Source organism: Martes martes, assembly GCF_963455335.1.
Source record: "Martes martes genome assembly, chromosome: 1".
In the NCBI taxonomy this organism is placed as follows: domain Eukaryota; kingdom Metazoa; phylum Chordata; class Mammalia; order Carnivora; family Mustelidae; genus Martes; species Martes martes.
In genome coordinates this window covers 134,276,145-134,302,113 of record NC_137888.1, presented here as the reverse complement: position 1 = coordinate 134,302,113, position 25,969 = coordinate 134,276,145, and the positions used below count along the sequence as shown (strand labels likewise).

At 36.4% G+C, this 25,969-nt stretch overlaps 1 protein-coding gene across 1 annotated transcript in view; it reads right to left on the bottom strand.

Annotated features, from left to right (window-relative positions):
• Nucleotides 1-25,969, bottom strand: part of KCNH8 (potassium voltage-gated channel subfamily H member 8) — a gene marked incomplete at both ends in the record, with an annotated part of 371,995 nt that overhangs the window by 107,506 nt on the left and 238,520 nt on the right. The window contains 2 exons of the mRNA XM_080813771.1: nt 3,351-3,558; nt 8,235-8,392. Of these exons, the coding sequence (XP_080669897.1) occupies nt 3,351-3,558; nt 8,235-8,392 (366 nt within the window). The remainder of the gene's footprint in view (nt 1-3,350; nt 3,559-8,234; nt 8,393-25,969) is intronic.

Sequence of the window (25,969 nt, the reverse complement as noted above, 5' to 3'; positions counted from 1 at the left end):
CAATCATCCTGCTGGAAAAGATTTGCTAAACAGCCATTTCCTCTAATTTCATAATATTCTAAATTATTAGAAGGGATTGTACACAAGGAGTTAGGGAACCTAAGCTCTTGTCCCATGACTGTCATTTAGTAATTGAATGAAGATTAACTCATTCAACATTTTTTTTTTCTACACATTTGCCATGTGCCAGGAACTATACACCACAGTGAGGACACAACAGTGAATACACACCAGATAATAACCCCTACATCACAGAGCTTGTAAAGCCTACAGCTGGATTTTTCACCATAAAATCAAAAAAGTTGGACTAAGGTCCTCCCAAGTCTAAAATTCCACGAAACAATAAGCCAACCTTACATTTCTTAAAATATAGCATAAAAGCACATAAGAATATGAAGTAAAAATAACACCAGGCAAATCAGTTCATAACCAGCCTCTGGTACAATTAGTCCATGGGTATTAATTCTTCCTTCCAAATATAGGTATCTTATAGAGAAGCGATCCTGCAATCCTTTTTAAAGTTTAACTTTGATTTGATTTGATGCAAAATATTGGAACTCTCTCTAGCTGTGAGTAGTAGACCTACCAAGGACAAAAGGGGGAAAAATCATTTCAAGGCAATTAACAATGATTAGAAAAAAAATTCCATTTTATCCCTTGGGAATGCGAATCTGTTCTATACATCTGATGTTAGTCACAACATAAAGAAAATGTTATTTAATCAAATTTTATTTGTGTGAAGAATTTTTTGATTCACAGTACTTGAACCAAAAAAGATAAGACAATACTAGTATACAAATTCCATAGTAAAAACTAAATTAACCTATATTCTCAGCTGCATCATTAAAAAAAATTAAGTAGAAGAGGTCATAATTATTTAGTTTGTGTCCCAATCTCAGCTGGCGAACATTCTAAATGAACAATAATACAAGTAATTTTAAGGGAAGGGAAATTCCTTGTCGCCAAGCCTGTAAATCCAATATTGACAGACACAATTAGCATACTATCTTCCTGATCATGTTCTGAGAGGTGTTTGGACAGGAAATCTAATTCTTTAAAGATAAAGGTTGAGTTATTCTTATCATAACTGAGCAAAACATATCAATTCTTTAACATGCTGTGATCACAAGACATACTTCCTGACAATCCTTTTTCCTCAAACTTGTTGACATTGGGTGGTTGCTATTGACAGCTTATGTGGACACTGAACTATGATAAAAAAAAATAAGCACACAATACTGGGTTTATTCTTCCATTAACATCATAAATCATGGAAACTGAAATAGACTTTCAAGTTATATGGTGAGTTTTGTCATGTTCTAGGTGAGGAAACCGAGGCCTGTAGAAGTGAACAAAATTACTGCAAGCCGCAAAATCAGTTAGTGGTGGAGCCATGACGAGTTCTGTTGCCCCAACCAAGTGTTTTTTTCCCATCATGTATTATGCCAGTGCTTTCTTTGTGGGTTGAGTTCCATTTCACAAGCTGAACCATAACATCAGGTTTAAGAGTAGGAGAGGTAGGGGGCAATACTGAAGCAGTTTAAATGGTTGTCTTCTTTTTTTCTTGGAAAATCAATACCTCTGTGTGTTTGTGGGAAGAAAAACAGCAGCTAGTTTGTACATCTGCAGCATAACTGGTGTGTTGGAAATGAAACAAAAAGCTTTCCTCATCTAACTAAATTTGAGAGCGTGAATAAGCTGAATTTCCCCATCTGGAGACTCTCAGACTAGACAAGACTTACAAATTAATATGACTGCATAGGTCTGGGGCCTGAAGGAAATTAGGTCAGGCCCAGAAAGGAATCAGGTGGCTGACCACAAGTCAGAATTTTAATATGGATTCAAAACAAAGGGCAGAGATCTAATGCTGTAATTCACTGAACGCCATTAGGACTACACCAGAGTGTGTGATGAAGGAACCTTCAGGACAAGAAAATAGAAATGGAAACAATACTAAAGGACAGGAAATGGTTTAATCCAAGTACAATCCCGACTTTGGTCCTCTTTTTAATCAACTCTTCTCTGTCCTTTCCCTCATTGTCTTTTCCTCTCCCTGTCTTCCTTCTCTCAGTCTTTCACATCTTTTCTCATGTTCTCTTTATGTAGAACATTCCTGCTTTTACACTGCAATTTTATTTCTCTCTTGAGTTCATTTCTGAGAATTAAGATCCATAGCAAGACACAGAAGAAGTACTTTGATAAGGAAGATAAAACCAGTCTGAGATGAAAATTATCAGGCATACTAATTGCTTTGGTTTAGCTTAGGGTCAAAATAGAGACATGCAGGAGTATTTTTAAGAACATAGATAGGAGATTTACTCCCTGGAATCTGTTTTTCTTAGGGTCTCCAGCTCATTCTCCAAAGACATACTTTGAAGGCTTTGTATATGCCCTCTACTGAGAGGGTGGCATTATGAGAGCCAACCCAGGGATGTTCCCAATGCATTCTGCCATTAAGTGTAGGCATGAAAAGTTAGAACATGTTTCTCTCTTGGGAATCTCTTGTGGCTTCATCCCTGTACAAAGGTCTGAGCTTCCAAAAGTTCAAGATTGATTTTTGGAGAAAAGAAGTGAAGAATTTTCTAGCCAACCAAGAAACAGATTCTTTTGATGAAATGTCAGAATAAGAGGGGGGGTGGGAAGAATTCTACATAGGATACTATGACAGTTCTCTAAAGGCAATGACTGGGAGAAGAATGCATATATTTTTTGGATAGAGGGTTATAGCCTTCAGAATTTCATTTTCTGGAAAGTTCTTGTGGTTAACATAAGTTTAAAAATGTGTTTCTGTGCAGAACATTTCAGATTCATTTATGCAGAATTATGTAACGCTTGGAAAAATCTCCCTTAAATTCCCATGCATTATGGGGACACAAAATTCTACAAATTATATTTGTGAATATCCAGTTCCCTCTATCACCACAAATTCTCAAAGTATACTAAATGTGGAAAGTGTGTCATTATAATATATTCACTCTCTCTCTCACAGAAATGATTGGCCATAGAACAGTTGCCCAGTGATTCAATGGTACTAGCCTTGCATTGGCTACGTCAGATAAGATCACACATTACTTATCTAAACATTTCTACAGCCTGGCTGGTCACTTTAAACAGTTAGCCCATTGAATATTAACCCATTACTCTTTAAAAAATATATAAGGATTTTCCAGAAAATTTTCTCAAAAGAAATCACTTACATCATGGACCACTGCCCCAAAACCCCTAAAAAGCATTAGACAAATCGACAGTCAGAGGACATATTTATGGACTCATCTTTCACCTCCTCTAAATTCTAGACAATCTTCTTTTTTCACTTAAATATGGAAAACGTGACAAATGTAAGCCCTTACCAACTTCCCACTTCAGAAGGCTGTTGTCTTCCCTCTCCATTTTTCCAATGACATACCAGATACACGCCATCCAGTGTGCAAGGAGTGCAAACATGGACATGAGCAGAGTCAGGACGATTGTGCTATGCTGGGAATAACGGTCCAACTTCTGCAGGAGACGCAAAAGACGCAGCAGTCGAACGGTCTTCAGGAGATGCACGAGAGACACCTGTGGGAGGAGACAGAGCAGCACAACTTGGCCCATGGCTCTTTGCATGCTACTACAGTTACTTTAATTTCCAGCCATTCTGGAGTCAGTTGACTTCCAGTTCCTTCCTCCACTACCCATCTCCCCTTATATCTAAGAAAAGTGTATCTAGAGCAGTGCCTGACACATATTAAGTGCTCAATAAACATGTATTAAATGAATGAATGGGTAATAAATTGAGATACAAAACATTCTACACTCAATATAATAATAGAAATTCAACAAAAGTATTTTCAGTTGTAATTTTGTGACTTATTCTATACTGAAATAAAATAAAATCATAAGGTCAATAGAACTCTTGCCAGCTAGCTGTGCTTTTCTTTCTTTTTCTCATTCTTCTGTGCCAAGTTTTATTTTCTTTTCCTTCACAGCCAAGTTCTCATCTGTCAGTTCTCCGGTTCATTGTAAACCAGGCGATTCCATGGCAGCGTTTTGCAATATCTACTTTGTAGCTTAGAGGAATTGCCAGGGGTAGACTTTATTTTATAGGTCGAAGAATCTGACAGATAGATGACAGTTTTGTAATTGAAATGAAACCTCAAACAGAAATCCCAGATGGAGGAAGCCATCTGCTGTGGACTGAATTTGTCCCTCCAAATCTCATGTGTTGAACCCTTCGCCTTCAATGTGATGATAATGGGTGATGGGGCTTTTGGGAAGTGATTTGGTTTAAATGAGGTCAGGTGGGTGGGATCCTCAAGATGGGATTAGTGCCCTTATAAGAAGAGCCCAGAGAATTCTCTCTTCTCTTCCCTTCTCTTCTCTTCTCTTCTCTTCTCTTCTCTTCTCTTCTCTTCACTTCTCTTCTTGTCTTCCTAACTCCCTCTCTCCTTAACCCAGGGTCTCTCTCTCCCCTCAACATGTGAGAACACAGCAAGAAGACAGCTGTCTACAAGTCAGGAAGAGAGCCCTCATCAAGAACCAAACTGGCTGGAACCTTGATCTGGGACTTCCCAGTCTTCAGAACTGAGAAATAAATTCCTATTGTTTAAGGCACCTAGTTAATGATATTTTGTTATAGCAGCCTGAGCGGACTAAGACACCACTCAACATAGAATACTGATGTGGGCAATCTCCCCATCTTTTCAGATCATAAAGATGAGTTTGAGGGAAGAATGGGGGACTGTCCTTACATGAGAACAATAGCCATTTGGAAAGATAAAGGACACACAACTTAGTGTCCAGGATGAGGTAGCCTTAGTGATGTTGCTGACATTTTTGAAATAAACTATGCTTATTCCTATCTGAGTCAACAGCTTCTTGCTATAAAATGTGAGTTTGGGCTCTTAATGAATGACATAAGAAAGAGGTGTATTTGATTTAGATGGAAATATATAATCTAAAAAAGGGAAAGTATTCTTTCTACTCTTGGGATGCAGTACTGAATTTGTCACTGATAAAAATTAGAAACAGCTTATAGGCAGGTGCAAGTCAGTAATGTACTCATCAGAATCCCCTATCAAATGGCAGTGTCCCCTATTACTAGGAGGACATGACCACCCCCTGGATATCCACTAGAGGGGAGAAAGAGAGAGAGAGAAGTTGATTAACATGTACTGAGGTCTTTCTGAGTGTTTGACACTTAGCAAGGTAGTTTATAGAAATGTTGGCTTTTTAGGCTGCTGAGAAACCCTGTAGTGATTTCTGTACTCATTTTGCCCATTTTGATGTTAACTTCCCCAAGGAAGTCACTCATACAGTAAGTGGTAAGACTGGGATTCTGTCTTTTTTCACTCTATCATATTTTCTATGTCTCAGTCACAGCTTTGTCTCTCAGAGTGCCTTTCATAGTGATTTACACATAGTAAATTTTATTAAAGAAATGTGTGAGTTGCATATAAAATATTTACCACCAGCAATTATGGGCAAAGTCAAAATTAGAGTATCTACTACATTTTTGATGGTTGTAATGAATTTTTGAATGTCATCTACAGAGATGAACTTACTGGATGTATTTTATTTTTTTTATTTTTTTTAAATATTCTTTTTTTTTTTTTAATTTATTTATTTGTTAGAGAGAGAGCGAGTGAGCACAGGCAGACAGAGTGGTAGGCAGAGGCAGAGGGAGAAGCAGGCTCCCCGCGGAGCAAGGAGCCCGATGTGGGACTCGATCCCAGGATGCTGGGATCATGACCTGAGCCGAAGGCAGCTGCTTAACCAACTGAGCCACCAAGGCGTCCCACTGGATGTATTTTAAATCTGGAAAGCCAACACCTGCGTTTGTTTGTTTGTTTGTTTGTTTACTTCCTTTTTTTTAAAAGTCTGTGCAGTATAAAAAAAAAATCACATAATGCATAAACCGTTCCTTGTAACTTATGTTTTCCTAGGGAGTTAACATAATACACTGAACAAGCTTTTCTGTTCAAATAGAATATTTCATCTTGAATAATTTATTTGGGGGCATAGCAAATTTATGTGCCAATTTGTTAATGATCATATGCTCCCTCCTGTGAGAAACAAAAATTATCACTGAGAAGACAGATTCCTTTATTCCTTCCTCTTTTTCTTTCTTTCTAATGTAGATGTTGATATATAACTTGCATTCTTTATAAAAGGTTCATGCCAGATTTCACAAGACAGAATGAAGAAAGGAATCAAGAATTCAATAAAAGTGTGCAAATATTTAAAATTCATCAAAATATGAGAATTAGACTTTTTTCAAAAATCCTTTGTGTTAATTTTAGGCAGTGAGGATGTTAATGATATATAAACAGGTTATATATCTTAAAATTGTATATAGTTTACAAATAATTATATAATATATATTTTAAATGATTTTATTTGTTCAGTGCCCAAAGAGAAGTGGAATATAAAACAATATTGTTAGTATTTAGTAGCAAAGCAGTAAGTTAATTCAGAGCACACTCTATTAAACACCATTTATTTAACAATTCTCCAGGAGAATGTGGAAAATTTTTAACATTTTGTGAATTATATATTTCTTCTGAAATTTTTTTGTTGCAGTCTTGCAAAAGCCTTGTTTTAAGTCATTATGCTTTCATTACAGTACACTTATCTAGTCAAATTCAATTTTAAAAAGCACTTTAAAAAGCCTGGATAACAATTCAAAGTGGCACTGATTGATATTATATACTAAATTTTTCCCCAGAGGTTTCCTTCCAGTTGACTTATAAACCTCTTAAAGATGTTGACACTCTCAACTTTCCATCTTAAAAAAAATAGAAAGAAAAATACTCTCATATAGGTCATCAACAACTGCACAAATCTGCACTAAACAGGCAGGATTACAGTTCAATCTTCATTATGAAGTCAATAAAGACTCTATTTGAAAAACAATGATCACTTTAATATTGAAAACTATGCTTTTAAATTCTTGATAGAGAATCTCAAGGGGTTGTCGACTGAGTAAGAAATATGTTTAATTTGAACTAATGCTTAGTAAATTTTTGCCTGCTAAAATTTGTTACTCTAAGTCTTAATCTCAGGAAACAAACTGAGGGTTGCTGGAGGGGAAGAGGGTGGAGGGATGGGGTAGCTGGGTGATGGACATTGGGGAGGGTATGTGCTATGGTGAGTGCTGTGAATTGTGTAAGACTGATGAATCACAGACCTGTACCCCTGAGACAAATAACACATTATATATTAATTTAAAAAATTCTGGGAGCAAATTGCATTATCGGCCCCAAAATGCTATTATATGTCCCTAAAATTCTCTCTATGTATAGGAAGCACTTAACGCTCTTAAGAACCACCATTGTTCAATAGTAAAAATAGCTGCTACCACCAAGGGACATACTTGCTTTTCTGCGAGAAGGCATGAGGTTGTACAAAGGGTTTCCATGAAGAAAGAGGAGAAGTTACAATCCTACAGAAAAGTAAAAAATCCAACAGAGCTCTCAAGTTCATGGTCATTGTATCATTTAGGTTTCTGTCCCTCCCAATGTTTGTACAAGGACTTCCAAGAATTGGTTGAATTCTTCTATTTTAATTTCAGTACTCTTCTGTATCTTGATCTGTCCTTTCTTTGTTTTGCCAGTGAATAATGAAATACTCAAGAGGTAGAGAGTAAAAGTCCTAAAACTAGAAGAAATCTTAAACTCTACACTAAACTTTGGAGGCAAATAACTGCCTAAGCAATGAAAAATAAGGCTTGTATTCCTGCGGATGGTTTCCTTACCAAAGGATTTTTTCTGAGTCGGTATTGATGATAAACTCGGGCTTTTGGTATATCCTGCTCTAGGTATTTTTTTTTTAAGATTTTATTTATTTATTTGCTAGACAGAGATCACAAGTAGGCAGAGAAGCAGGCAGAGAGAGAGAGCGGGAAGCAGGCTCCCTGCTGAGTGGAGAGCCTGATGTAGGGCTCCATTCCAGGACCCTGAGATCATGACCTGAGCCGAGGTCAGAGGCTTGAATCCACTGAGCCACCCAGGCACCCCATGGTCTAGGTATTTAAATAACTCAAACCAGTAATGCAAATTTTAAAAGAAAGTAACTTCTTCAAATGGACTGTCTGTGGCTTGCATACCCTTGGCCACCTTGGCGTCTTTATTCAGGAGGGCATAAAATCCTGGGTGCACAGACTGTCACAAACACTTAAAACCTGAACATGTGGAAAATAAACACCGGGTTAAAAATAACCTTTAAGGTCATGCAGAAGGTAGCTCTTTACTCACCACTGTGACATTGAAAGCATACAGGAGATCAAACGGCAGGGCAGCGATTAAATCAATGATGAACCAGGTTGTGACGTAGTGGATGCAAATTGATCTTGCTTCAAAGATAACTTGGCCAGACTTGCTGACATAGGTTGTTCGGAAATTTAAAATAATATCTGCTTGAGAAAAAAAGATAAGAGAAAGAGGAGGAAGGAGCGGAGAGAAGAAAAGGAGGAAAGACAAGGAAAGAAGGAAGGATGGAGGTAGGCAGGCATGCGGGCAGGGAGGAATGGTGGAGGAAGAAAGTTGCATAAAATTATATAAAATCAGACAAATAGTAACCTCATAATGTATTTCAGACTGATAGCACCTGAAATTCTCTTCTTGACAGATCCAGTTTAATTCAACAAACAGTTATTGAAGAAGGGTGAAGGAAGTAATATTTTCTGAGCACTTAATACATTCCAGACATGGGGCCACACATTAGCATAATTAAAATGAATAAAAATAACAATAACAACAATAGTCATCAGTTACTAAATGCTCACTATGTACTTGGCATTGTCCTAAGAACTCAGCATAGGTTATTTCACTTAATCCTCAGAACATGTTCTTAAGTAGACAGTATTACCTCTATGTTAGAGAGGCAAAAACTTAAGTTTTTTTTTTTTTTTTTCAAAAACTAAGTCTTAATGAGGAAAAGTAACACATCCATGATCATAATGTCAACAGTGGCAAAGATGATTTTAAACACAGATATAATTTCCAGTTTGTAACCTTTTTTTTTAAATAAAATTGTACTTTATTTCATGAACAAAGTTTTACTAATCTCTATGTAGGCAGAGAATTCATCTCTGCCCTAATGGCACTTATATTAACAAGCTACCAGAAGATTCTTGCTTAAATTTCTAGGTTAAATTTTCCCATCCCATTTTTGTGGATGATGTAATCATTTTCAACCCTTCCTTACATTTTATTATATTTTTATTTTATATTCTATTTTATATTTACATTTACTAAATATTATGAAGCTTTCAACAATATATGGCCTTCATGAGCGCTGGTAAATGACGGTCAGAGCCACAAGGGTCGTCTTGGGGTCACTCCTGCTATCTATGAATAAACATCTCTATTAGTCCCTGGGTTAAATATCTTTCAAGCACTGGACGAGATTGCCTTTTCCTTAGTCTGTTTTAGAGTTGAGCACAACCGGGCCATAGGGAATTTCAGGATTGCTACATACATGCAAGGAGGATAATGGTTGATTATTTTATGGACCATGAATTCAATACAACATACTTCTCTATGGAACTTCGTTCTTGGGGAGTGCCGTGATTCATTGACTCAATGATCAAAGGAGGGAATGTGGGAAGTAAATATACCAAAGAGAATAGGAACTGAGGGAGTTATGAAGCAAATGCAAAGCTCTGAGTTGCATGGTTATTGAATGAATTGGAATACTCTTTACAGTTCATTTAAACCTTTGAAAATAAGTAGAATAGGGCTGCATGATGGTAAAAATTTGATATCATGATCATGATGATGATGGCAGTGATACGACATACATAATGTGTACTAGGTATGTTATTTTTACTTTTCACTTCATGTTCACATTTGTGGTAGGCAGAATTCAACAATGACCCTCTCTCTCATACAATCTCCTCCCCTTAAGTGGGGTGGAACCTGTAAGCATGATATCATGCCATGATCATGTTATAGGGTATGGCTAACAGGAGATTCGCCTGGATGGCCTGACTTGATCAGGTAAGTCCTGTACAAGCAAGTTTTCTCCAGCTGGTGGTAAGGGATTGGCCGGGAAGAAAGCAATGGCCACGATGCTGAAAAGGCCACGTGGCAGGGAGAGGCAGACTGTCTCTAGTTGCTGAGAGTGGCCCCTTGCTGACATCTAGCAAGAAATGGCAACTTCCATCCTAAGGAAATGAGTTCTTCCGACAGCCACATGAGTTTGCAAGAGGATCTTAGGTCCAGAAAGAAAGACCAAGTTGACACCTGGATTTCAGCCTTATGAAGCTCTGAGCAGAGCACCCAGCTAGGCCAGACCTATCTAACCTATAGAAACAAAATAATCAATAGCTCCTGTTTTAAGCTGCCAAGTTTGTGGCGATTGGCTGGGCAGCACTACAGAAATGAATACAACATGGAGGTTCCTGGTCGCTCAGCTGGTTAAACGGCTGCCTTCAGCTCAGGTCATGATACTGGGAGTCCCAGGATCGAGTCCCGCATTGGGATCCCTGCTCAGTGGGGAGTCTTCTTCTTCCTTTGAACCACCCCCCCATGCTCTCTCTCTCTCAAATAAATAAATAAAATCTTTTAAAAAAAATGAATACAACATGTGTTCTTTCATTTGGTTCTCATCATAGCCTTGTGAAGAGAGATAATATAGGAACTATGACAAGACAGATTACTATTACATTATTAGAGATACCACAGATGCTGTTAGCATGAGCCCAGTACTGTTCTGGGCCATTTATAATCATTATCTCATGGACTCCTTATAACAATGCTAAGAGGTAGACACTTTTATGATCCTCTTTACAGATGAGGAAAATGAGACACAAAGGAACTGAAGTAACTTGTCCAGAGTCACACAAATGATGAAACTGAAACAAGGGATTAGACTCCTCAGCTAGTTAGTGAATGAGCAAGAGCCAAATCCAAGTCTCCTAATTTCCAATTTAGTGCTTTAACTTTTGGTACCTTCACAGAGGCAAGTACCCTCCCAAGTCTGGAAGCAAGTTCTGGAGGACTTAAAAAGAAAGTAATTTTTCTAGTCTACTGTGAATAAGCCAACTTTTAAAAATGGCATTATTAAAAGTCACACTTTTGTCAAAAAAATAACAATATCGAAATAGTTCTATTGCTAATATTGAGAATTGGAAAGGAGGAATCAGTGGCTAAACCATTCACAAAAGATGAAAACCATCCCAAGATGGTTTCTGCTGCAAAGTAAAAGTGCTATCATGCCGCAGGTTCACCAAGAAGGAGCAGAACACTGGAATGCCATCAGGCTGTTAGGGTAGCATGTGCACTTCTCATTCTTCGTCTTCACTTTCTGGGCTCATGTATTTGTTTATTAGCAAGCCAATTTAACAGGTCAGGCCACCAGCTGTTGAAATAAAGCAGGGATTTCAACTTTCTGCTTTCCAAAAGAAAGCTCAGATTAGGCATTTAGGTTTTCATTTTATGAGTGAGAAATCGAGTTGTTTACCACGCCCTTCCAGTGAAGGAAACCCCACGGTTTTCTGTAACACAGGCTGAGATAAGTCTGCAAGTTCATTATAAGATCGGAGGGACAGAATCACTAAATCTTACTCCTGAAACCAATATTACACAATATGTTAACTAACTAGAATTTAAATAAAGACTTGAAAAAGAGGGGAAAAAAGACCGGAGGGACAAATTCCTTGCATATTTACTAACGATCACCCATTCTACCACAAATTACACAGAAAACCCGCAGTCACCGTCCACACTCTGGGGCACACCCATGAATGGAGGAATGAATAAAGTGATTGGCCTTTGGTTGATTGATGCAGCAAACATTTTTAAAGCTGTGTAGTAAATTATGTGTTTGACTAAAAAATAAAAGAGGTGCAGACTTCTGAATAGAAAAGACATTTTCTTGGATGAGTCATTACAGAATATCAGTTTAGGAAGCCTTTAAAAAATAATTTGTTACTCATTTGAGTTAATTGGGTGAACAGAAGATATGCTAATTTTAGGTTTTAAAAAGAAGTAATTATAAGACTTTTTTTAAATTATAAGACTTTTATACACAACAGTGACAATAGTTTATATAAAAGCGATTTTTGAAAAATCTACAGATACAAGTCTATTTTTGAAATACATAAATACTTCAGGTTTATTTTCAGGGAGATAAAACTCAATATATATTATATTCCAAGATTTCCAGGACAATGGTCCTATTGTTGTGCAAAACTGTAGGTTTATTCAATGATTAGTTTATTTTTGGAAAGCTCATTTCTAAGAAACCTACTTTTATCATATGCATAAAAATAGTCATAATTCTGGTGTATTGTGATTTACAAAACTTTCTCACATTCATGAGTTTGTGTGACAATACCAACTCTCTCGTGTATACTATTTTACCAATGACTCAGGAAATTTAAGAACCTTGTTTAAAGCCATGAAGAGAGTAAGCAACAGAGGACAGGACATCTACTGACACTTGATCCCATTTTCTTTCCATTATCTTCAAGATTACCACACTTCCCAATATATTTTAGAGGGAATAACAATAGGTCGGTGCCAGGAAATGCATTTCTGATGAGAACCCCTGGATCAAACAGAGCGTCAGCACGACCCAGGTAAAAGAATATCACAAAAGTGTCATAGGAGACACCAAATTGAATGTAAGGGAATGAACTGTCTTGGATTCTGTCTAGGGACAGCAGGGAATATTCTGTTTTCTCTTCACTGAAAAGAATGTGGTATCGGTGTTTGAGAACCAAGAGAACTCAATGCTTGTAAATATCCCCTTAAATGGAAGGGCAGAGATGACTCCCTAAGTTCTCTAAGAATGAGTGAAGCATAGAAGAAAATAAGATTCTGATGAGGAAGAAAAGAGCCTTCCTTCCGGAGCTGGTGTCCCTCCTAAGAGAATCACAGCTGTGAAGTGGAGCTTAGCAAACATTGGCAGCAGCCTCTCCTCCCCCTGTGCTTATCTCACTTCCTTTAAAGGTTGTATATCTTTGGCAATTAAATCAGTGACTCATTCAAACATTACAGTAAGAATGTGGGCTCCTCCAGACAGTCCACAACCTACCTGAAATGCAACAGTATGGTTTCTATTTCGAGACATCCGGAAAGAATAAGTATAATGTTTTTTTGATGTATGTTGAAAACACATGAAGGCATACTCATTGTTATCCAAATTTCTATATGTGGTTTTCCTCATTAATTATGTTTATTATCACCATGCGCAATTGTCCATAAATACACACACACACACACACACACACACACAGTTCGAACCAGGAAAATATTCTAAAAACCATAACCAATTAATTTATAAGAATTTACTGCCTCAAAACCTTACTGTCTCATATGTTTGTATGTACATAAATGATTCCTTGTAAAGCATGGTGCTGGTATCATGTGTAATGAGGAAATAAGCAGGGCAACAGAGAATCATCATATGTACTCTATGTGGTTTATAGACTTTCCAAAAAACTGGTCATAATATACACCACCAAAATGAGGCTCAATATAATTAAATTCTCTGACAATTCAGATGGCAATTATTTTCAGGATAATCAATTTGCCTTGCTTCATTTCAGTTTTACATAAGCATGATTAAAATAAAGACAAATAATGGAGAGAGAACTGTGTACATGTTCTGTTTTCATATTGTTAAGACCTCCAAAAATAAGTGTTTCATTTCACTCCCACACTAAACAGCTATGTATGTGGACTAAAAAGCAGGAAGGTTAAATCTATTTTTTCTAGTTTGATATCTTTGAGAACTATATAATTAGGAAGTAAAAGGAAAAAAGGGTGAATTTGATATGGCACAAATTAATAGATTTTTTTCTTTATTAGTATGTAAGCCAGATGGGAAATACTTTAAAAATCATATTGGCTTATTGGTTAAAAAGTAAATTAAAATATAATGGTGTGCATGCAAGCATATGCACCACATAGAAATATCTTCATTTAGCTATTTCTTTAAAAATTAATCAATGTAGTACAGCGTGGGTGGAAGGATATTTAACTAAACCAGCTGCCGACTCATATTCTAAAGATATCCTGTCTTTTTTCACTGCTTGTTAGGCGCTCTGAACACAGTATGATGTCACAGCAAATTGACCCAGAAGGTGTGGGAAGATGAATAACCAAGAGCTAATTAATGAAGAAGTTTGAGGGACTAACAATCCTAAGAATGGAATTGATTGTCCATGTTAATGGATGAGATTTTCATGCCATTCTTTCCCTGTTCATCTTGTCAGCATTTGTTCTTCTTGCTTACTATAAATGAGAAATCTGTAAAGAAAAGGCAGCAGACTCTGAGAACTAGCATTTAAGAGCAATGCCTGAAGAAGAAGGCAAGCAGGTGCATCGAGGGGTGTTTGATGCTGGTATTTTCTCTTTTGTACCTGTGTTAACCATGGTGTACCCCTACACTGGGTTTGACCCTCGATATCAACATCACACAGACCCACGCAGAAGGGGAGGGACCTAAAAGTCACTATAACTTGAAGTAAACTTTTGCCAACTTAAATCTCCACGTTTTTCATACAGATTGCTCCCAAATGACTGGTCCTATTCCTTATTGAAAGGGCTAAAGTATAGCCATCACTTTCAGCTTGGCAAAATTCTTCAGCACTATAAAAATAACCCTGTTGATGACCTGTTGTGCTCTTTGCCCCATGCAGGGCCCTTGGCACTTAAAGTTGGATAAGATGTGCAAAAAAGGATCCCTTGTCTCACAGCCACAGAATTTGATTTTATTACTGATGTCATTCCACCTTTTGGTGCATAAGTAAGCCCCATCTGTGACTATGGTGGCAGGTCAAGAGAGACAGCACACACTCCCCGTGTATTTCTATTAAACTCCCCACTTACTGTCTATAAACTAATTATTTTATTATATTGACTTTGTACATTGTTTTCATTTTATTGTATAAATTTACCATGTTAAAAGACTTCCATATAACATGCACATTGGTATGTGTAAAAACTACCAATTTTGGTTCCCTATAAATTATTCAACTTCATTTCAGTAATATGTAACTTTAAATTAGATATTGAACTCTGGAATTACCAGATCATTTTTAATAAAAGTAATTTAATGATTAAACATAAACCTACTGAAAGACTATGATTCATGCACATGCCACTTAATTATAGAAATCCCTTTGGCATATTTATTCTGTCTATAGTTGTATTTACCATGTGGTAAACTCTCCAAATTTAAGTACAACAGTAAATATAAGGACTGTCATATTGATAAATATCTGAAATGAAAATTTTTAAAAACCCTAAATGTTTGAGTCTATTAATTTCATATGAAGTAAATATTATTTATCCAAGTAATAAAACTTAGAATTGATGAAAACTGAGATGGCTTAAAAATGCATTGATATAATTAATGTTTGCCCCAAAGTGAAATCCAACACATATATCCTCATCAGAAAAACTTTAGATTAAATAAGGCCTTTACAGTTATTAAATTTTAATTAGGGCTTTCACCATCATTTTCATATTTGAAGAAAATAGTTCCCTTAGTATTTATGGCAGTTTTTATTGCTGCTTACCAAATATTCCTGGCTCTCTACCTCCTGGTATGATTTTATATATATATATATATATATATATACACACACACACACACACACACACACACACACATATATATATTTTTAAAGATCTTATTTATTTATTTGACAGAGATCACAAGTAGGCTGAGAGACAGGCAGAGAGAGAGGAGGAAGCAGGTTCCCTGCTGAGCAGAGAGCCCGATGCAGGGCTCAATCCCAGGATCCTGGGATCATGACCTGAGCTGAAAGCAGAGGCTTTAACCCACTGAGCCACCCAGGCGCCCCTGGTATGATTATATTTTATGATATTTCCCCACCATCTGAAGAGATTGTGTGTCTCTGGCTAAAATTATGAGAGCAGAAGTAGCCTGAAACACCGGGCAAAATTTTGAACGCTAGTGAGCAATTTCTCACATTTTCTTCTCCCGGCCTTGATGATCATGGGAACATGTGGCAAGATGGAGTCTCTGTTAGCCAAGGTTTCTGACTAACTACAGTGGGCAGAACTCGCAGCTGACCCAGAATGGACACATAGCATGAGGGAGACATAAACCTCTGTGTTATATCCCACTGAGATTTTGAGGCTACTTGTTACCACAGCCCATCCTAACAGATATGTGTTCCTAAAAGGCTACAGAGCAGAGTGGCTAACAGTGAGTATCTGTGGGTTGTAAACCACTGAACAGCATTAGCTGCCACTGTTGTGATCAGTATTAGTATTATTACTAGTGGTACTACTACTGCCATTCTATAAGCTTCAAAACTGAGAAACTGGGACAATGAATGACTTACGTAAAGTTGCTCAAGAAATTAATACCACTACTTTTATTGCTACTTTATAGACCTGATACACATAATATATGGTGCTAACATGACAATAAAACTATAAAAACAATGAGCATAATAACAGATAGCATTTTTAAAAGTCTTCCTACCTGATAGGGTTTGTTTTAAGTGCTTTATATGTATTTCCTATTTTGATCCTCACAGGTCACTATGAATTAGGTCTTATGTCCGTTCAGTGATAAGGTACAGGCTCAGAATTAATTTGCCCATGGTTACCCAATTAGAAAATGGGAGAGCTAGAATTTATACTCAGAGTCTGCCTGTATACTACCATAAAATATTTTTTATTATAATTCTTCACCTTCTTGTAGCTTAGGAAGGAATTCTGGTGGGTGATCTATGAATTACTTTTTAAGATTACTTTTTAGAGTCATAAGATAATATGTAGTATCTTGACTATAGGTTGCTATATATAGAATTATTCAGCATCTTTAATACTGTTTTGATTTTTATTTTGTTTTTACTTTTTTTAAGTTTTTATTTAAATTCTAGTTGGTCAATACACAGTGCAATATTGGATTGGAATTCAATGATTCATCAGTTACATATAACACCCCGTGATCTTCAGAACAACTGCTTTTAAAACCCATCATCCACCTTGCCCATCCTCTACACACATCTCTTAATCAGCCCTCAGTTTGTTCTCTATCTTTAAGAGTCTCTTATCATTTGTTTCCCTTTCTCCCTCAGCACACCCCATATGTTCATCTGTTTTGTTTCTTAAACTCCACTATGAGTAAGATCATACAGTATTTGTCCCTCTCTGACTTATTTCACTTAGCATAATCACTCTAGCTCCAACCACATCATTGTAAATGGCAAGATTTCATTTTTTGATGGCTGAGTAATATTCCATTGTGTGTATATACTACATCTTCTTTATCCGTTCATCAGATGGTGGCCATTAGGTTCTTTCCATGGTTTTGTTATTGTTAATAATGCTGCTATAAACATCAGGGTGTATGTACCCTTCAAATCTGTAATTTTGTTTCCTTTGGGTAAATATCTAGTAGCATCATTGCTGAACTGTAAAGTACTTTCTATTTCTAACTTTTTAAGGAACCTCCATACTGTTCTCCAGATTGGCTGGGTTAATTTGCAGTCCCACCAAGAGTTCAAAGGGTTCCCCCTTCTCTGCATCCTCACCAACACCTGTTGTTTCTTATGCTATTAATTTTAACCATTCTGACAGGTATGAGGTGATATCTATTGTGGTTTTGATTTGTATTTCCCTGATGATGAATGATGTTGAGCATCTTTTCAGGTGTCTGTTAACCATCTAGATGTCTTCTTTGGAAAAGTGTCTATTCATGTCTTCTGCCTATTCTTAACTAGATTATTTGTTTTGTGGGTGTTGCATTTGCTAAATTCTTTATACATTCTGGATACTAACCTTTTATCAGATATGTCATTTGCAATATGTCATCTCTCATTCCTTAGACTGCCCTTTAGCTTTCTGATTGTTTCCTTTGCTGTGCAGAAGCTTTTAATCTTGATGAAGTCCCAATCATTCCATTTTGCTTTGGTTTCCCTTGCCTCTGGAGATGTGTCTAGGAAGAAGCTCCTATGTCTAATGTCAAAGAGGTCACTGCCCATGTTCTCCTCTAGGATTTTGATGGTTTCCTGTCTCACATGTAGGTATTTCATCCATTTTGAGTTTATTTTTGTGCATGGTGTAAGAAAGTGGTCCAGTTTCATTTTTCTGCATGTCACTGTCCAATTTTCCCAACACCATTTGTTAAAGAGACTTTTTTCCAACAGGGATTCTTTCCTGCTCAGTTGAAGATCAGTGGACCATATAGTTGTGGGTCCATTCCTGGGTTCTCTATTCTGTTCCACTCATCTATGTGTCTGTTTTTATGCTAGCATCATACTGTCTTGATTACTACAGCTCTGTAATATAGCTTAAAATCCAGATTCGTGATGCCTCCTACTTTGCTTTTCTTTTTCAGGATTGCTCTGGCTATTCGGAGTCTTTCATGGTCCATAAAATTTTAGGATAGTTTGTCCTAGCTGTGTGAAAAATGCTGGTGGTATTTTGATAGGGATTGCATGAATTTTGTAGATTGCTTTGGGTAGTAAAGAGATTTTAACAATGTTTCTTCTTCCAATCCATGAGCATAGAAATGTTTTTCCATTCTTTGTGTCCTTTTAAATTTCTTTCATAAGTGTTCTATAGTTTTCAGAGTACAGATCTTTGACCTCTCTGGTTAGGTTTTTTCCTAAGTATCTTACGGTTTTTGTTGCAATTATAAATGGGATTGGTTCCTTGATTTGCTTTTCTTCTACTTCATTATTGGTGTAGAGAAATGCAACAGTTTTCTGTACATTGATTTTATATCCTGTGACTTTGCTGAATTCATGTATTATTTTGAGCTATTTTTTCATGGAATCTTTTGGGTTTTCTACATAGAACATCATGTCATCTGCAAATAGTGAAAGTTTTACTTCTTCTTTGCCTATTTGATGCCTTTTATTTCTTTTTTGTTGTCTGATTGCTGAGGCTTTGATTTCCAGTAACTACATTAAATAGCAATGGTGAAGGGGACATTCCTATCTTGTGCCTGACCATAGAGGAAAAGCTCTCATTGACGATGATATTAGCTGTGGGTCTTTAGTATATGGCCTTTATGATGTTGAGGTATATTTTTTATCAAAAATCGATGCTGTATTTTTTCAAATGCTTTTTCTGCATCTATTGTGAGGATCATATTGTTTTTATTCTTTCTTTTATTAATGTAGTGTATCACGTTGATTGATTTGCAAATATTGAACCATCCCTGCAGTCCAGGAATAAATCCTACTTGATCATGGTGAGTAATTCTTTTAAAGTACTGTTGGATTTGATTTGTTAGTATCTTGTTGAGAATATCTGCATCCATGTTCATCAGGGATATTGGCCTGTAATTTTTTTTTAGTGGGTTCTTTGTCTGGTTTTGGAATCAGGGTAATGCTGGCTTCATAGAAGGAGTTTGGAAGATTTCCTTCCATTTCTTATTTTGGAACAATTTGAGAAGGATAGGTATTAACTCTTCTTTAAATGTCTGGTAGAATTCCCCTGGGAAGCCATCCAGCCCTGGTCTTTTGTTTTTTGGGAAATTTTTGATTACTGATTCAATTTCTTTGCTGGCTATGGGTCTCTTCAAATTTTCTTTTATTTCTTTTTTTTTTTTTTTTTTTTTGGTTTCAGTTTTGGTAGTTTGTATGTTTCTAGGAATCTGTCCATTCCTTCCAGATTGCCCAATTTGTTGGCAAATAATTTTTCATAATATTCTCTTGTGATTATTTGTATTTCTGTGGTGTTGGTGTGATCTCTCTTCTTTCATTTGTGATTTTATTTATTTGGGATGTTTCTCTTTTCTTTTTGATAAGTCTGGCTAGGAGTTTATCAATTTTATAAATTGTTTCAAAGAACCAGCTCCTGGGTTCATTGATCTGTTCTACTGAATTTTGTTTGTTTGTTTCTTTATCATTTATTTTTCTCTTGTCTTTATTATTTCCCTTCTACCACTGGCTATAGGCTTTATTTGCTTTTCCTTTCCTAGATCCTTTAGGTGTAAGGTTACGTTTTACATTTGGGACTTTCCTTGCCTTTTGAGGTAGGCCTGCTTTGCAATATACTTCCTTCTTAGGACTGCCTTTGCTTCATCCCAAAAGTTTTGGACTGTCATGTTTTCATTTTCATTTGCTTCCAAGTACTTTTTTATTTCCTCTTTAATTTCCTGGTTAACCCATTTATTCTTTAGTCAGATGTTCTTTAATCTTCATTTATTTGTGGTCTTTCCAATTTTTTTCTTGTGGTTGACTTCAAGTTTCATAGTGTTGTGATTGGAAAATATGCATGGTATGATCTCTATCTTTTGTAATTGGGGAGGGCTGATTTTTGACCCAGTATGTGATCTATTCTGGAGAATGTTTCATGAGCACTTGAAAAGAATGTGTATTCTGCTGCTTTAGGATGAAACGTTCTGAATGTATCTGTTAAGTTAATGTGGCCAGTGTGTCATTCAAAGCCATTGTTTCCTTGTTGATTTTCTGTTTCAATGATATGTCCTTTGCTGTAAGTGGAGTGTTAAAGTCCCCTACAATTATTGCATTGTTATCAATGAGTTTCTTTATGTTTATTATGAATTGGTTTATATATTTGGGTATTCCCAAATTGGGGGCATAAATATTTATAATTGTTAGATCTTCTTGATGGGTACACTCCTTAATTATAACATAAATCCTTCTTCATCTCTTTTTACAGTCTTTGTTTTAAAATCTAATTTGTCTGATATAAGGATTGCCACCCCAGCTTTCTTTTGATGTCCATTAGAATGATAGATGGTTCTCTATCCCCTCACTTTCAATTTGCAAGTGTCTTTAGGTCTAAAATGAGTCTCTTGTAGGGAGAGATGGCTCTCGTTTTTTAATCCATTCTGATACCCTGTGTTTTTTGATTAGAGCATTTAGTCCATTTACATTTAGAGTGATTACTAAAAGACCTGAATTCGGTGCTACTGTGTTACCTATAAAGTTGGAGTTTTGGTGATGTTCTCTGTTCCTTTCTTGTCTTTGTTGCATTTGGTCTCCCCCCAACACACACTGAAAAAGTCTCCCTTAATACTTCTTGCAGGGCTGGTTTGGTGGTCATGAACTCCTTCAGTGTTTGTTTACCTGGAAAACTCTTACCTCTCCTATTCTGAATGATAGCTTTGCTGGATAGAGTATTCTTGGGTGTATATTTCTCCCATTCAGCACGCTGAATATATCCTGCCATCCCTTCCAGCCTGAGAAGTTTTTATGGACAGATATGCTGCAAACCTGATCTGTGTTCCCTTGTAGGTTAAGGACTTTTTTCCTTGCTGCTTTCAAGAGTCGTTCCTTTTCTGTGTATTTTGTGAATTTGACTATGATGTGCTTTGGCAATAGTTGGCTTTTGTTGAATTTAGTGGGAATTCTCTGTGCTACTTGGATTTTGATGTCTGTGTTCTTCCCCAGATTAGGGAAATTTTCAGCTATAATTTGCTCAAATAAACCTTCTGCCCTTTTTTCTCTCTCTTGATCTTCTAGGATTCCTATGATATTAATATTATATGTTAATAAGTTGCTGAGTTCCCTAAGTCTACCTTTGTAATCCATTACCTTTCCTTCCCTCTTCTTTTCAGCTTCAATATTTTCCATACTTTTATTATCTACACCACTGATCCATTCCTCTGCTTCATCCATCCTCATTGTTATGGCATCCATAACAATGTATCTTGGTCATAGCATTTTTACTTTGGGCCTGACTATATTTTAGTTCCATTATCTCTGGAATAAGGGATTCTCTAGCTTTTATCAAGCCCAGCTAGTATCCTTATTTTTTTTTTCAGGCTCAGCTAGTATCCTTATAATTGTCTTAAATTCTAGTTCAGATATCTTACTTATATCCATATTGATAAAATCCCTGGCGGTTATATCTGCTTCCTGTTTTGTTTTTTTTTTCTTTTGGGGTGAATTCCTCCATCTTGTCATTTTTTCTAGAGAGCTGGGAAAAAAAGAAAGAAAGAAAACCTATTTCCTAGGTGGGTTTTTGTCTGTTTGTTAAAAGAAGCTAGATCTAAAAAATAAAAATATATGTATCAAAAATATATATAGTATATATAAATAAAAATGAATAAGTAAATAAAAATGAATAAGTAAATAAAAATTAAAAAGGAATTAAAAATAAAATAAATAAAATAAAACATAAAAGTAAAAAGGAAGCTAGATTGTTTCCCCTAGAGCTAAAGCTTTGCAGCTCTCTTGACGATAGACTTTGTGTGAGCAAGAAGTCTGTGTTGGTCTTCTGGAGGAGGGTCCTGTTGCACTGATGCTCAGACAGACTAGTCCTAGCCGAGATGCACCTACAGGGAGCAGGGTGGGCAGGGCGTGGTGTAAGCAGTTCCAGTCTTCACTTGGTGGTGCTGTTTAGCTCACTAAAGTTTGGTCCTTGCTGACAGGCAGAGGCAAAATAGTGTGGGCCCCTCCCCAAAGCTGAGAGTTTGTGCTCACCACTCTTCAGAAATCCCTCACAGAAGAGCAAACGATCACTCCTCTTGCATCCCCAGCTTCCATCAGATCTCTGCCTTCTCCTTGTCCGTGTCTGAGCCTACTGCCTGCCAGGTGGCACCATACTCCTGTTTTTATCTCAAGTGCACTGCTGGGTTTGAAAACTCCAAGTTTTAGGGACTCCCATGATATGGAAACATGCTAATCCTCTGGTGAGGGTCTTGCCATACTTTCACTGTTCGCTGGCCCATCCCAGGAAAAGCCCGACCAAATAGCAGTTCATAGTTTATGGCAAAGTAGAGCCAAAAATCCAGCACCCAGACTCACTGTCCTCAGCTGGCATGTCACTCATATGACTGGGAACAGTGCAGAAGTTTGGCACCACCTGTCCTTTTTGTGACTCAGGGGATCCTCAGACCATGCTGTCCACTCTTGGTCTTTGCCCTTCTTCTCCCACCTAGATCACCTTTAAACCAGGCATGACCCAGGTGGTGATGGACTTCTGAAGATTCAGATTTTCCACTCCCCTGCTTACAATAACTTGTGCTTGTCCCTGTAAGCAAGGCTCCCTCCCCTCCACAGTACCTGCAGTTCTTATCTCCCTTCTAACTTCTAGAAGGTTGTCACTTTTACACTTGAAGACTTGCAATTTTGTCGTCTCAGTCTTAAGATTGATTCCTTGGGTGTTCAAAATGATTTGATAATTATCTATCTGTGTTCCAGGGATGGGGCAAGCTTAGGGTCCCCACACTCCCCCATCTTAACTCCTCTCCTTAAAAAAGGATTTAATTCAATAATTGCATATATACTGCAAAATGCATTGATCTTAAGTGGACAGTGTAAATTTTCCCAGAGCTGATCATATTTGTCATCACTAATGGACAGAGATATAACTAGGACTAGAACATAAGAAACTTCTTTTATAATCTTGTCCAGTCATTAACTCCCAAAAGATCCCTTAATTTTGCTTAATTAATTAGGAAATTTTTATAAATGGATCAATAGTATGTACTTTGTGTATAGATTCTTTCATTAGACATTGCATGTGATTTTTATCAATTTGGTATCATATTCACTTCTTATTGTTATGTAATATTTCATTGTATGATTATACATAAATTCACTTCTTAGTTTTACTGTTGGTGAAAATTTGGGTTGTTTCCATTTGGGCTGTTACAGTTAATGATCTTAGAAATACACACACACACACACATAATACATTTCCCTGTATAGTTATAGGTAGGCCTGTTGACTCTACGAGTTGAATTGCTGGGACATAATTATATGTTACTTTGCCAGTAGATTCTGGCAAAAAGTCTAACAGACACTGTACTAATCTACATTCCTACACACAGTGCATGGAATTTCACATTGATGCATATCTTCCCCCCATCCTTGGTGATCTGTTTCTTAAATTGTTTTAATTTTTTTCTACTCATTCTAGTGGTGGTGAAATTATTTTCATTTTCCAAATGATATCAAGCACATACTAATTGCATACTTGAATATCTGCTTTCATGAAATGTCAGTTCAAGACTGCTGTCTAATGAAATAACGTTTTCTTCTTTTTTCTTTAACTGATTTGTAAGAATTGTTATTATATATTCTGATTGTCGGTTGTGTTCTGTTAACGTAATCTGTGCCTATTGCCAAGATCATTAAAATATCCTACTATGATGTCTTCTAGGAGTTTTGTTTTTTGACTTTAACATTTTATCTACAATCCTTTGCTGCAAGTGATTCTGTGTATTGTGTGATGGAGGAGTCAAGATTTATATTTTCCCAGGTGGATATCCAATTGATCTAGCACCATTTTAGAAAGCACTACCATTCTCCCCAAAGTATTCTAGTGCCACATTTGTCATAAATCTGATGATCGTATATGCATAGATCTGTTTCTGGTCTCTACATTTTGTTCCAATGGCTTACTTATCAGATACCAGCTTTTCCAGTATAGTCAGAAATGGATATGCTTAAGCTCTATCAAAGGATTCTCAAATGCACTTAAAATATGACTAATATATGACTTTTATGCAAAAGTTGATTAGTCACAAATCTGAAGTATAATATTTTTTAAAAAATTAATGAAATAAAATATTCAGCATTTGAAATACTGGAACCATGCTTAAGAGAAAAATAGATTCTCACTTTAGCACATTACGATCTCATAGCTATTTTTATGACTGTGATCAGTAGAAATTGCTCATGTATTTGTGTTATGCCATAATTGCATTTCTACTTGTGGTTTCTATAATTTAGTCTATTTTAGTCTTTGTGAAGAGTAAAATCATAAAAAGATCAATAATGTCAAGTCACAACTATCTGATTTCAGTAAGATATGAGGAGGATCAAGGATCAAGCAGTAATGACAAAGTTGGGGCACAGAGTGGTTCTTTGCTCTATTGTATTATAATCCAGGTCACTGAAATCAAAAGGAAAGTTGGGAAGCAAGACAGTATCTGGGTTTCATTAATTCTCCCTTAGGGTTGTCTGAGTAGAGAGAGAAGCCCAATGACAAGTCAATATCACCAGGAATTTAAGAGCCAAGAATTCATCATGGTAGCTGGATCGCCAAAACCAAGAAGGGAAATCACAAGGCAAGCAGAAATAGAATCCAAATAATCACATATGGAACTCGACAAGAAAAGTCAGTACTAGAGGGGGACAGGAGGAATTCCAGAGCCGGTGAATACCAAGATGCACCTATAGACAGAGGCAGGGTGGAATATGAGCTTTAGGGGTTAAATCTATCCTTTGGAAATGTACACTATCAAAGGGTTACCAATTGGAGCTACAGCCATAAAAGAAACAAAGTTTCCAGTTATTTTTATTTGTCTATATTTCACATTTAAAGGTTTTTTTTTGTAAGTTCTTACAAACTTTATCCTTTAAACTTATTTCAGCACATTTCTGGAGGCTAGGGAAGAAACTGTTCCTGTATCTGTATATACAAATAAAATATGTCTGGTGCTTCTGTATCTGTTTATATAAATAAAATATAGTGTTCTCAATAATACTCTACAGAGAGCAAAACATAACTCTCAAAACCTACCAACTCTGTGTCTTTCTACTTATTATATTTTCTACATATTTTAATTACTTATTTCTACTTATTTTCTATTTGTAGGGCAGTGGGCTATTGATGTAAAGATGCATAACTAAAGGTTTACAAAGATACGTCTATTTGTTAAAAATCATCTACTCATGTACTCAGGAAAAGGCCTTGTCCTCAAATTAACTTTTTATTACATTAAGATTGTTTTACTGGTGTTTTTCTAGCAATACGGATAAAACCACATTGTCTTTGTCAGGTTAGAGTCAGAAAGTTTTACAAAATTCAGTTTACTCAGGATTGAACACTGTCACAAACCAGAAGTCTAGGGTTTTATTCCAAGAAGTTGTTTTCTGAGGAATTACTCAAAGTACTCACTCAAAGTGAGTACTCCAAATGTGGTATTTGGCTGTCACTAGTATGTTACTTTACTTGGGGTAATTTTTGATGAATTCTATACTTAAGCTAATGCTCTTTTCTTATTTAGCATCTGAATGTCCATCAGTACTGATGCTATATTGAATATGTATTTATGTACA